A 13,598-nucleotide genomic window follows, 5' to 3' on the forward strand; every position below is an offset into this window, starting at 1 on the left:
CGGATACTGTTTGTACACCAATATCATCCTGCAGCATACAAAATACACAGAACGATTCGCCAACATTGGCCGCTGTACTTACGAGCGCACACACGCGCCTGCCTCTCACCTTTGACAAGCGGTGGGCACCGCGTCTTTGCCTCCTCCTGCTGCAGTTCTCTCTGTGATTCGGTAAGAGATGCATATCGCGTCCCCTTCTCCACTTTATACAGCATGAGCTCCAACCTTTAGGCTACTCCTATTCATTTACACGTTTTTCCTCAGATTGGCCATGTTGTGGCCTTCCTTAATATTACCAGCATTTTCCCCGTTTTTCCTGTACTGGTAGGTACTGCACCACATTTGCATGGCATGTTCACATGTAATATCACGCTTCGTTAGTAACGCCATCACCACCTCCCCTTTATTATTTTTTTTAGATGCAAACGGTCTCCAAATAGGTTTTTTTCGCCATACCCTTGGCTCTCTAGAATTTATTATAATATCTTGTCCTCCACATACGATGTAAATTCCTTTTTTTGAGTTGATGTAGTTGTAGGAATAACAATGTGGTTGTTTTCACGATACCATTTATGACCAGTGTGATCTATAGATCATTTATCTTTTCACTGTATATACTTTTGTTTTGTATTTTTATGTGTATGCACATTTATTATTTTGTTTGTAGCACACTGATGAAGGTCCTTGCAGACCGAAACATTTGTGACTACTGTATGTATCGCATTAAATACACCTTTTGCATCACATTTACTGGAGTGTGCTAAGCATAGGGATTTTTGTGTACTCACCATAAAATCCTTTTCTCCGAGCCACTCATTTATACTATTTCACTTATTAAGGTTTGGGAACCTATTCTTAAGCACCTCCTCAGGCTGTGCTAGACATTTTCTTTACCACACGGCTTAGGTAGAAAGACCTTGCAGTCGACGGTGGGGATTTTCTCCAATCTGATTGTAGTTGACTGACCCATGGTTTCCTGTGTCCCCCAATGAAGGCTCCGAGAAACAGATTTTACGGTAAGCAACCAAAAATCCTGTTTTTAACCTGTGGTTGAGGGGGTTGTGTGGAAGGACAGTTACTTTATTAACTCACGAAGAAGAATGAATAAGTTAAAGCGTAAGTTTTATTAACTTGTTACAGTGTAATCTGCCTTACTGCAGCGCTTCCAAGCACAAAGATAACGCAGTGATGGATAAGACCCGTCAGCTAGATCCGGGGTTACGAGCGCGTCTTCGTCCGGAATCTAAATGTTAATATACCAACCTGAATACAATAGAAGCAGTAATTCAGTAAATGTTTTGGGGACCTGATCCATCCCCTCATAAATAAGTACGGCCCCATTTATTGTCTAAAAGGCTGAATATGGCCGTCCGTATGGAAAGCCCCCACAGTAGGGACGGTGGTGATACTGGATGAGTTCTGTGAATAGTTCTCTTTTTTTTTTTGCTTCTCCCCACAAAAATCCCCAAAATTATAAAATAAACAAAAACCAATAAAACCGAAACACACATTTTAAAAACAGCAGAGGATAAATATAAGCACCCATGTTATTTAAAGGGGTTGGCTAAAATTTAAAAAAAAAAAAAAAAAAAAAAACAGAGGGGATACTTTTTCCAGACCACTTATCTTTTGCCTGTGCCTGGAAATATTTCTCAGCCCAATCTGATTCAATAAGGCTGAGCTGCAGTACCAGATGTAGCCTATGGAGAGGAGTGGCGCTGTTTGGGGAATAATTTCCTTTTTTCCTTCTAATCTGACAAAATCCTTTTTAACTCCTTTGTTTAAAGTCATCCACAAAAATGTATAACCTCCACTTTTAATATACGGTGATGTATATGTGAAAGAAAACACATAATGATCAATGCAACGATATCCACACAACTCTTTGTGACGTTCTGTTCACTGAACAGAACTGAGAGTGCTGTAAAAACATTCTGTTCCGGTGTCCAGTGCGACAACTGAACCAGGGCAGCATGAAAGATGTACAGGAAACTTTTAGAAAAAAAATAAACAATTTAGCTTGCACTCTGGTTTTAAATTGGTTTTTCCATATCCAACATCCTATCCCATTATGCAGCAGGTGTAATAATATTAGCAAATACCTCCAATTAGAAATTTAGTATAGTTCTTCCAATCAGCTATGTCGCTTACTCCATGTGTAGAGCATTGCAGCAGCTTAAGTATCCATGGTTATGATGACCATTAACATAGTGATAGCTAGTTGTTTGCAGTCGTAACCATGAATACCTAAGCTACTGCAAAGCCCAGTACATGCAACATAGCTAATCAGAAGAACTATACTCCATTTCTATTTGGAGGTTTTTGGTATTATTATTGCACCGAATACATATTGGGATAGGATCTTGGATATGGGAATACCCCTTTAGGGTCTCATATTAAAAAAAATCCGCGGTGGATTACCAGTCGTTACACATAAGTGCATGTGTTCTCAAATGGTAAAATAAGTGGTTGCCAGGCACCTTGGGCGGCTTACTCTAAAGAACAACGGACTGAGCATGTTACTATCCAGCAAGTCCGATCCTTCTGACGAAAGTCAGGATGACCCCATACATAGTTTACAAAAATCTCATCATCAAGGTGGATGAAAAAAAATAAATAAAGAAATAGATACTTATGGGGTCAGCACCCTGGATGTTGAGTAGCAGATAATAGTATATTTAATTGGTGGTAAAGTAGTTAATAAATATTCAGATTTTACTGGAATCGAATTTGGAGAATTCCTGGTGGGCTTGTGATTTTACACAGGAGCCGAACAGTGTAAACAGAGCTGCAAAAAAAAAAAAAAAAAAAAAATTGGGAGAGTCCGTGTCACCAAAGGACTTGCATAAAAGGCAAGCGTCCCCCGTGGGGTAGTGTAACACAATGGTGACTTGTAAGTCAGTTGACTGGTTGTTGTTGTGTTTTTTTAAAGCAGCCGTGCAAAAAACAAAATATATATAGTCCTACATGATGATTGCCATCCAGCTCTTCTCTTATGTGTGTGACTAAGACAGCCATGGTTCCTCGGTGCACCAAAGGCCGCCATTGTCCCAGAGTCCGCCTGCGCTCGTATCGGACCCGTGTCGGGTTACTTTTTTTCTTAATAAACTGTCTTTTTAAAAGCATCCAGGAAAAATAAGCTATAAACCAAAAAGTGTAGAGGAGTCCCATCAGTTCTCACATGACTATTTTGTGATAGGGCAGCAGTTTTAAGGTGCTGGTAAAGCTGCGAAGGTCGGTGATTTGCACAGTGTCGGCCATCAGAGGAGATGCGGGAAGGAAAATCAGATCGGTGATGTTCCCGTAAGACGATTCGGGTTCCCCAGATGGAGTCTGAGAGGCGTCTGGTTCCTTCTCACCGAATCCAACCACCTGTGATGAAAAGAATCCGGATTAGTCAATTTATCAGACCAATAAGCGGATGAGCGTCTACGTAAAGTAAGAAGTTTGGCGCCAATGTTGTTCTTCGCACTCGTTTCCGCGGAGGGGAGCACGTACACGATCGACAGGTATCACGTGTGTGCCCAGTTCTAATGGACAGAACAGGTGGATGATACCTGGCGATTCAACACGTGTCCCGGCAGGTAAGTGTAGATGTGATGTCACTGGCCCGATGGGGAAATGAGTGTCGCTGGACAATGCCAGACAAATGGAGTTTGTGGGGGAAGCGGGTTGTGCTCATCATCAGCTACATGCCCGAAGCACTTGTGGAAAGGATGAGATCCGGAGAATATAAATAAGGTTTGTTTTATTCAACCGACGCGTTTCGGTGCCTCTAGTGTGGTTTCGGTCCGGGGCCGAAACGCGTTGGTTGAATAATAATTTAATAAAACCCTTGCTTATACTCTGCAGATCTCATGCTTTCCGTGTGCGCAGCCACAATATCACAAAACGGCACTCACATGGACACTCAGAACCTTCCCATCACAGTCTCTATGAGCCTGGAACCATTTAGTCATGTCTTCTTTAATAAATGTCTTCAGGACCTTAATCTGAAATGAAAATTATAGAATTATTGATGCTCAGCAGTTAGTGAATTAAGAAATGCTCACAGAAAGTCCTGCAAGAATCCAATTCTTGCACATGGGTTTTGCAGAAACATTTTGCTTCCCAGATCCCCGTTGAGATGAAACGGAGTCATATAAATGGCTGCGACACGTCCCCATTGAATAAACCCCAAGATTTCACTATGGCTATTTACGTAGGACGTGAGCTGTGCTGTAACAGAGACCCTGGAATATCGTGTTAGGATATGTGCACACATTCAGGATTTCTTGCAGAAATTTCCTGAGCAAAACCGGACATTTTCTGCAAGAAATCTGCATGCGTTTTTCTCGCCTTTTTTCTGCCTTTTTTCTGCGTTTTTGGTGCGTTTTTCTTTTTGCGGATTTTTCCGGAGGTTCCCAATGCAATAATATAGTGGGAAATCCGCAAAAAATCCACAAAATTAATGAACATGCTGCGTTTTTTTTACCGCGATGCGTTTTTTTCGCGGAAAAAAACGCATCATGTGCACAAAAATTGCAAAATGCATTCTAAATGATGGGATGCACAATGTATGCGTTTTTTCGCGTTTTTATAGCGAAAAAAAAGCGAAAAATCTGCAACGTGTGCACACAGCCTAAATCTCCAGCGATAATACATCCAGGAGTAAAATCATGGACGGTACCTCGTGCTCCAGGCGGTCAAACAGATACTGCTGGGTGAGGACTTCTCCCCAGTTCCTGTCCACTTCTTCTCCGAGGTGCGTGTCCTCACATTCCTTCAGCTTTATTAAAGCATTAACCTGCAGAAACAAATCCGCACCGGTTAGAGGACAGCTAAATCTAGAAATGAAGGAGTACAGTAACGCCGCCATTTGTAACTAGGATTTTCTGCAGAATCAGAAAAATAAATGCCCGGTTGATCTGTTCCATTTTTGTAGAATGACAAGAACATGCAATGAATGTAACAATCTGTATATCTTGCTGCAGAAGGGATAGAGGGGAGAGGCTCCTGCTGCAGCAATTTTTCTTTTTTTTTTTTTATAATACAATGACTATTTATTACATTTTCTGGATATGAGAGGTCAGATTTGTAGAGACAGCTAATTTGAGAAGCCATCTTAGCACCATACTGTAGCTTGTTCCCCTCTGTGCCTTTCATTATAACGCTATGGACCACTATTTATTTATTTTTTTCCTTTTGCTGTAGCACAGTAACAATTTGACAAACTCGGACAATTCTGCAAGAGCTTTTTCTAGTTCTTTTATTTTTTAATAAGTTACCTGTGTATTAAAGGATTCTTCCGTTAGGCTCTCAATTGTTTCCCCAAAGCAAACCAGAAATTCTTCTATTTTCTTGTCCACCACCTCAGAGCTGCACAAGAGAAGTCACAATGTAAAAAAATAAAATAAAAAAAAATAAAAATGTAAAACCCATGTAAAAGCCACTTTTGCACCTAGGAGGGCAGCACCTTTTTGTGGAATAGGACGTGATGGGTACTGGGATGGACACACTGTCATTATAAATAAGGCAGTGCTCCCTGGATCCTGAATCTGGGCACCAAGTTTTTTCCGTATGGCCTAGCATTAAACAGATCTGCACCCCTCCCCCGAGTCTCTACTCAGCACAATTTTCCGAATTCCTTCCCAGGTGCACTGTACATTCCTCTTATCTCCACACTGGCTGTGAGATGCTCCTGGTGCCTCTTCCCCACCTCTGTAATTCCACACCGCAGAATATGAGACAACAAGATAATTCGCATAATACTCATCAGGCGTAGAACTATGGCCTTATCCACAGGACCCATTCAAGTCTATGGGTGCGTGGAAATCATCGGACCGCACTCGGATCTCTGTGGACTCACACCAGGGAGAAGATGGAAAGCAAGTTTTCTCCATCTTCTCCATTGTGAATCCACGGAAATCCGAGTGCAAGCCGATAATTTCTATGCACCCATAGACTTGAATGGATGCATGCCATCGGAAATACGCTGCAGATCGCATCATGCTGCATTATTTTTCTCATGCTGAATTGGTATGAGAAAAAAAATGGCAGATCTGCACTGCCCCATAGAATAATATTGGTCTGACTGCAATCCAATAAAGCAACGGATAGTACTTGTCTGATGTAAATGCCCTACAGCCTAAAATACAGAAGATAAGTGGGAGTTCCAACCTCTGAGATCAGTAACAAAAGGGACGAGGTCTATCAGCCCTAATTCCAGGACACTTTCCAACCTCTCTCTAGGACACTTCATTTAAAGGGAGTGTAACTGTGCAAAGAAAATCTACGAGCGTCAGCTTTTAAAAAGCGGTGCCACTCCGACAATCTATGAATCGTGGGGATCCCAGCAAGTTAATCACTTGTATTCTTTTGCCCTTTAAAATAGATTACAGCATCGTAGACGGAGGATCCAGACGGAACATTCTGCAATTCCTAGATGAATAGGTGGTAACTGGAGCGCAGTCTGGACACTTCATCAGGCCCGTACTGCCGGTGTAAGCAGCGATACAAGCACAGGGAGGTGCATGTGTAGGACTGAGCAGCAATGAGTATAACTGCACCAAACATGAAAAGACAAAATAAAAGGGGTGACTGACCTGAAATAAATTATTGGCGATACTATCACATGTCACTCACTTGAATTTATTTGCTTGCGTTTCGACAGTGACTGAAAATCCAAGGATTCCAGATGTATTTCTGCAGGTTGGATATACATGGTACCTGTAGATGAGGGAGGTGGAGGTCGGTATTTCTGCCTTCTATATGCATAACGTTATTAAAGAGATTGCACTAAGACCAACGTTATCTCCAATCCATAGGTTAGGGGATAACTTGCAGATTGCTGAGGGTTGGATGTCTGGGACCTCCATTAATCAAAAGAACAAAGGCCTTAATGGAGCAGAGAATGAGCATACACACCTCCGCTCTAGTCATGGTCTATGAAACACCCGGAGATAGATGATGGCTGCACTCAACCATCTCCAGAAGTCCCAAGAAGAGAGGACAGGGGCTACTTAAAAATCTTCCCGCTCCTGTGGCTTCTTACCCGAGAGTTTGCTTGGTTCTTAGAAAGTCAAAGCAAGGTTCCTCCATGTGCATCTGGAAAAATTAAATCAGAATTAAAAAAATAAATAAACTGATCCTTGCTGGTGTCAACTTCAACGACCCCATCGTATTGTTCCTCTTAATGCAGCAGCTCGAGCATGAATTTCAGCACCACCGAAGTTCTGCATTCACAGCCCTTGCTTCGGTCGTCACAGTCCTGCTCCTGGGATGTTTTAGCTACGTCTGAGGCCCTTCTGTGTTTTCCATGATTATGCACTGATAATGAATTATTCCTTGTGCACATTTCAGGACCCTGGATACATCTATCCAAGCAATGATTCACACAGCCAAATAGCTGCTGTATTATTTCATGCCTCCTTGGAATATACATATTTGTTCAGGTCACGAGGCACCTGCGGCCAGGGACCACGAGGCACCTGCGGCCAGGGACCACGAGGCACCTGCGGCCAGGGACCACGAGGCACCTGCGGCCAGGGACCACGAGGCACCTGCGGCCAGGGACCACGAGGCACCTGCGGCCAGGGACCACGAGGCACCTGCGGCCAGGGACCACGAGGCACCTGCGGCCAGGGACCACGAGGCACCTGCGGCCAGGGACCACGAGGCACCTGCGGCCAGGGACCACGAGGCACCTGCGGCCAGGGACCACGAGGCACCTGCGGCCAGGGACCACGAGGCACCTGCGGCCAGGGACCACGAGGCACCTGCGGCCAGGGACCACGAGGCACCTGGGGCCAGGGACCACGAGGCACCTGGGGCCAGGGACCACGAGGCACCTGGGGCCAGGGACCACGAGGCACCTGCGGCCAGGGACCACGAGGCACCTGCGGCCAGGGACCACGAGGCATCTGCGGTCAGGGACCACGAGGCACCTGCGGCCAGGGACCACGAGGCACCTGCGGCCAGGGCCCACGAGGCACCTGCGGCCAGGGCCCACGAGGCACCTGCGGCCAGGGCCGGGAACCTGTGGCTGTAATAAGGATGAGAATAAGGCCAGGGCTACACCTGTTACACGACTAAATTTCGCTACGTGTTGCAGCGCAATGCAAGTGAATGGGGTCACAAATTGTAAAGCATTCGACGCGGTTGAACTTCTTACAACTTGCTTTTTGTGGTTGCATTGTGTCTCCATTCGCTTGTATTGCGCTGTGATGTAGCAGCTACACCTAGCAACCTTGGATTTTGGCCAAAGGTGCTATGTAGCCCCAGCCTAAAAAGGCCGCTATATAATCATATGAAAGGCAAAAAAAAATTTAAAAAACAGCCAAATTTAAAATAAAAATATGAATTCATTGGGACAAAAATCTAAAATCACTTACCACCAGCAGCTCCATCAGAGTGTAGTCATGTAAATTCCTAGCACCAGACTGCATAAAAAAAAGTAAAAAAATAAATAAATTCAGCAACAACAAATCTTGGGCTTAGTGATAAAATCTCTTCTGTTCCCACCTGGTAATACACAGTGACCTCGGAGTTGGAGTCGCCTTTATTCAGAGACTTGATTTTACACAGATGGTGAGAAGTCGGCAACTCCACCACCTGGAACTGCACCGGGACCTTGTTCTTCAGAGGCAGACACTTCAGCTTACTAATGAATACGAGATCATGTCAGGTATTAGGGGGGTACAAGAAGAAGTGCCGAAGCTAGACGGTGCCCCCATGTATCTTCCCAATACATTACTGATGGAGCCAATTTTACAGATATAATTCCCCTCTCCCATCCTAGTAAGACTTACAAAATGACATCCTAATGTCTTCTTTGTGTGTATATCAAAAACTGCAGTGTTGGGCCAAGGTATGAATGGACGTCCGAATGGCAAGACCCCCACAAATCAAACATCGATAATACATTGTAATGATCAGTGTCTTCTGAAAATCGGATATCGGTCGCACAAGGTTCAGAAATGAAACGTCGCGGTTATAGTCTCACCTTCTAACGTAATTCAGAAACTCTGCGGACTCCTGCATGAAACAAAGTATATATATATAAGAAAAGATTATTACACAAAAGTATATGATCGTGCAACTACACAAAGAACAGGCTAAAAAGAGAAAAGAAGAATTGCAAACATCATAAGGATTAGGACACCACTAGCAAAGCAAATGTACCACAGAGCCTCCCAAGAGTCCTGTATGCGGACAGTACACACGGCGCACGCTTATTTTTAATTTGCAAAGAAATTGTTTCTATGCACTAATTTACCAAGTTATTAGGTATGTGCACATGAATAATGCTACCCTGGAATATAAGGTAGTAAGAAAAGCATAGTCCATTTTTTTTTTTTTTTAAAGGAAGATTTTGGATACTCACCTCTTTCTCAGAGCCTTCATTGGGTAACATGCGTGTAAGACAGGGTAGGCCCAACAACTGGCAAGGAGCCAATCAGTTAGCGAGAAAGCAGTAGAAAAGGAAGAGATAAAAGATCACCCTAAATTGATTCAACAAAGGCACATCAAGAGCGGGTGCTGTGTCCCCCAATGAAGGCTCTGAGAAAGATTTTACATTGAGTACCAAAAATCTTCTTTTCGCTATCACTTCATTGGGGGACACAGGAAACCATGGGACGTCCTGAAGCAGTCCCTAGGGTGGGAGAAAAGAGCTACTCCTGGAACTAAGGCCGGTCAACTGCTGGCTTGAGAAGGTGTTCCTTAAAAAGCGGAGGTTCTCTTGGCGAACGGAGAGAATTGGCAAAAGAGGCAACATAGACAAGGTCCCTGTTTGGTATGAGGTGAACGGGCCAGGTATTGAGGTGAGAGACTCGTGCGAGTTTCTCGCATTGCACTCACAAGTGTGACCCAGGCCTTAGTCTCACCCTGTGGTGGCCCTGTAGTGTGTATATCTCAGAGGCCCCATGGAAGTGGGGGCCGCCTGGGTCACTTGCGGCCCACACTCATTGCCACAAAACAAGCTGCGGCATCCTCGCTGCCCTGGGTTTCCTCTTGGCTTTTGCCTGGGTACTCTCCAGTGGTCTGGCCACACCCCTGGCAGCCCAGCCAATGGTGCACTCTGGCTCTCTCCAGCTCCTCCGCCCACTGCTCTGAGCCTATCAGAGTGCTCTTTTCATGCAGACTAGCAGGAACTCCGCGCACTTTCCAACACGCTCCTTACTCCTCCCTATTACGGTCGGCATCACCCCCCCACCATCTTTCCTGCTCTTGGCGAGCGGGCTTCCTTCCAGCGTTAGGTCTGTGCCCACCCCTTCCGGTTCCTCTGGGCACCGTCATCTTATCAAAGAACTTGCAGCCACACTATTCCGGTGTATCTTCCCACTCACTGACGTCGGTGCCTCCCGCATCCCATGGCCTTCGGTCAGGTAGATCCCAGTACTTGGTAAGGGTGCTCCTGTCTATAGTGTGTACAGGAGCCGCACTCACTTTCCCTATGGAGAAGACCACAGCGCTACATAGAGCTGTGCTGTAACCCGGCCACAGTGTTACCGCCACGAGTGTCCTGTCCAGTCAGCGCTCCTACAGGTGATAGGGCGTCAGAAGCAATGTCTCATGGAAAGAGCCGGTTAGGTGATGCTTTTTTTGGGAAAAGGAGATTTTTGTGTACTCACCGTAAAATCTTTTTCTCCGAGTCATCATTGGGGGACACAGGACGAATGGGTGTTATGCTGCTGCCACCAGGAGGACACTAAGTTAAACACACACAAAAGATTAACTCCTCCCCTGCAGTATACACCCACAGGCTGGACAATCCAGAGCCAGTTCGGTAACAAAGCAATAGGAGTAAGCCAGTTAACAAACAGAAAACATGTCATAGTCAAAACACAGACTGAAAAGAACAATTGAGCCAACTAGGCTAACAGGGAGGGTGCTGTGTCCCCCAATGATGACTCGGAGAAAAAGATTTTACGGTGAGTACACAAAAATCTCCTTTTCTCCTACGTATCATTGGGGGACACAGGACGAATGGGACGTCCCAAAGCAGTCCCTGGGTGGGTCACCAGAAGTTATAAATGCTGAGCGAGCCTACAAGCTACAGATGAGACACAGCCGCTTGTAGGATTCGCCTACCGACGGAAGCGTCTGCCGAAGCCTGAAAGTGCACCTGGTAGTGCTTCGTGAACGTATGTAGACTGGACCATGTAGCGGCCTTGCAGACCAGTGCTGCCGATGCCTGGTGCCGGATGGCCCAGGACGCGCCGACTGACCGGGTAGAATGAGCCTTGATCCCCGGAGGTGCGGCGTGACCCTTGACACGGTAGGACTCTTGGATGGCGGAACGAATCCACTTGGCAATGGAGGCCTTGGAAGCGGGTAGTCCCTTCCGTGGCCCCTTCGGAAGAACGAACAAGGCGTCTGACCTACGGAGAGACGCAGTCCTGGAGACGTAACGTCTGAGACCCCTCACTAAGGGTACTGTCACACAGTACCATTTTGATCGCTACGACGGTACGATTCGTGACGTTCTAGCGATATCGTTACGATATCGCAGTGTCTGACACGCAGCAGCGATCAGGGATCCTGCTGAGAATCGTACGTCGTAGCAGATCGTGTGGAACTTTCTTTCGTCGCTTGATCACCCGCTGACATCGCTGGATCGTTGTGTGTGACAGCGATCCAGCGATGTCTTCGCTTGTAACCAGGGTAAACATCGGGTAACTAAGCGCAGGGCCGCGCTTAGTAACCCGATGTTTACCGTGGTTACCAGCGTAAGCGTAAAAAAACAAACAGTACATACTTACATTCCGGTGTCTGTCCTCCAGCGTCTCAGCTTCTCTCCACTGTGTGAGCGTCTGCCGGCCGGAAAGCGAGCACAGCGGTGACGTCTGACGTCACCGCTGTGCTTGCCGGCTATGGCGCTTACACAGTGGAGACTAGAGAAGCAGAACGCCGGGGACAGACACCGGAATGTAAGTATGTACTGTTTGTTTTTTTTACGTTTACGCTGGTAACCAGGGTAAACATCGGGTTACTAAGCGCGGCCCTGCGCTTAGTTACCCGATGTTTACCCTGGTTACCGGGGACTTCGGCATCGCTCCAGCGCCGTGATTGCAACGTGTGACCGCAGTCTACGACGCTGGAGCGATAATCATACGATCGCTGCGACGTCACGGATCGTGCCGTCGTAGCGATCAAAATGGTACTGTGTGACAGTACCCTAAGTCCAGAGTGTGGAGCGCCCTTTCCGTGCGGTGGGAAGGAGCAGGGCACAGTGAGGGAAGGACAATCTCCTCATTAAGATGGAAGGAGGAAACGACCTTCGGAAGAAAAGTCGGACATGTCCGCAAAACCACCTTGTCCTGGTGGAACACGAGGAAAGGAGGTCGGCACGACAGAGCTGCCAGCTCAGAGACACGTCTAATAGACGTGACAGCCACGAGGAAGGCAATCTTCCAAGACAAGAACAGCAAAGACACTTCATGCAAGGGCTCAAAGGGGGGCTCTTGAAGAGCACAGAGAACTAGGTTCAGGTCCCATGGTTCCAAGGGCATCTTGTAAGGCGGAGCCATATGAGAAACACCCTGGATGAAGGTCCTGACCTGCAATCTGTTTGCAATCTTTCTCTGAAAAAGAACCGAGAGAGCAGAAATTTGGCCCTTAAGAGAGCTGAGAGCAAGACCCAAGTCTACGCCTGATTGGAGGAATTCCAAAATGTGAGGGATAGAAAAACGGAGGGGGAAACGTCCCCGCTTCCTGCACCAGGCGAAGTATGCCTTCCAGGCGCGGTGGTAGATGCGCATAGAAGAAGGCTTGCGTGCACGGAGCATGGTAGAAATCACCGTCTGGGGCAACCCCTTCTGCCTCAGTACCCAGGACTCAACGGCCACACCGTTAAACACAGGGCCTCTGAGTTCGGGTGGTAAATGGGCCCTTGAGACAGGAGGTCTGCGCGACTCGGCAGCCTCCAAGGTACGTCTGAGACCAGTTGAACCATCTCGGCATACCATGTCCTGCGCGGCCAGTCCGGAGCGATGAGAAGTACTGGGATCCGTTCTGCCTTGATCTTCCTGATCACCTTTGTCAGAAGAGGAATTGGGGGAAAGATGTATGGGAGTCTGAAACCCTGCCATGAGAGGACGAGAGCGTCGGCTCCGAAGGCTGAGGGGTCGTGAGACCTGGCCATGAAGACGGGAACCTGGCAATTGAGGCGAGATGCCATTAGGTCCACGTCCGGGGTCCCCCATCGAGAGCATATCTGGTGAAAGATTGCGGGATGGAGAGACCACTCTCCGGGATCGAGGCTGTGGCGACTGAGAAAGTCCGCTTCCCAGTTTTCCACGCCTGGGATAAAAACTGCTGAGAGTATGGAATGATGTGTCTCGGCCCAGCGGAGAATTAGCGTCACCTCGACCATGGCCGCCTTGCTGCGAGTGCCCCCTTGGCGGTTGATGTAGGCTACCGCAGTGGCGTTGTCGGACTGGACTCTGACCGCACGGCCGGAGAGGAACGGCTGAAAATGATGGAGAGCCAGTCTGATTGCCCGGATCTCTAGGATATTGATGGGCAGCTGGGACTCCTGCGGAGACCAGCGACCCTGAGTCGAGTGGCGCTGGAACACTGCACCCCAGCCGAAGAGACTGGCGTCCGTTGTGACA

General features: G+C 46.9%; 1 protein-coding gene across 1 annotated transcript in view; it reads right to left on the reverse strand.

The window, feature by feature from the left end:
* Positions 1–1,105: 1,105 nt before the first annotated feature.
* Positions 1,106–13,598, reverse strand: part of NRDC (nardilysin convertase) — a 31,534-nt gene continuing 19,041 nt past the window's right edge. The window contains exons 23-31 of the mRNA XM_077276296.1: positions 8,984–9,015; positions 8,503–8,641; positions 8,373–8,420; positions 7,034–7,086; positions 6,625–6,708; positions 5,268–5,358; positions 4,670–4,786; positions 3,903–3,992; positions 1,106–3,372 (exon numbers count right to left, since the gene is read on the reverse strand). Of these exons, the coding sequence (XP_077132411.1) occupies positions 3,178–3,372; positions 3,903–3,992; positions 4,670–4,786; positions 5,268–5,358; positions 6,625–6,708; positions 7,034–7,086; positions 8,373–8,420; positions 8,503–8,641; positions 8,984–9,015 (849 nt within the window). The 3' untranslated portion in view covers positions 1,106–3,177. The remainder of the gene's footprint in view (positions 3,373–3,902; positions 3,993–4,669; positions 4,787–5,267; positions 5,359–6,624; positions 6,709–7,033; positions 7,087–8,372; positions 8,421–8,502; positions 8,642–8,983; positions 9,016–13,598) is intronic.

The sequence above is a fragment of the Ranitomeya variabilis genome, chromosome 8 (assembly GCF_051348905.1).
Source record: "Ranitomeya variabilis isolate aRanVar5 chromosome 8, aRanVar5.hap1, whole genome shotgun sequence".
Classification (NCBI taxonomy): domain Eukaryota; kingdom Metazoa; phylum Chordata; class Amphibia; order Anura; family Dendrobatidae; genus Ranitomeya; species Ranitomeya variabilis.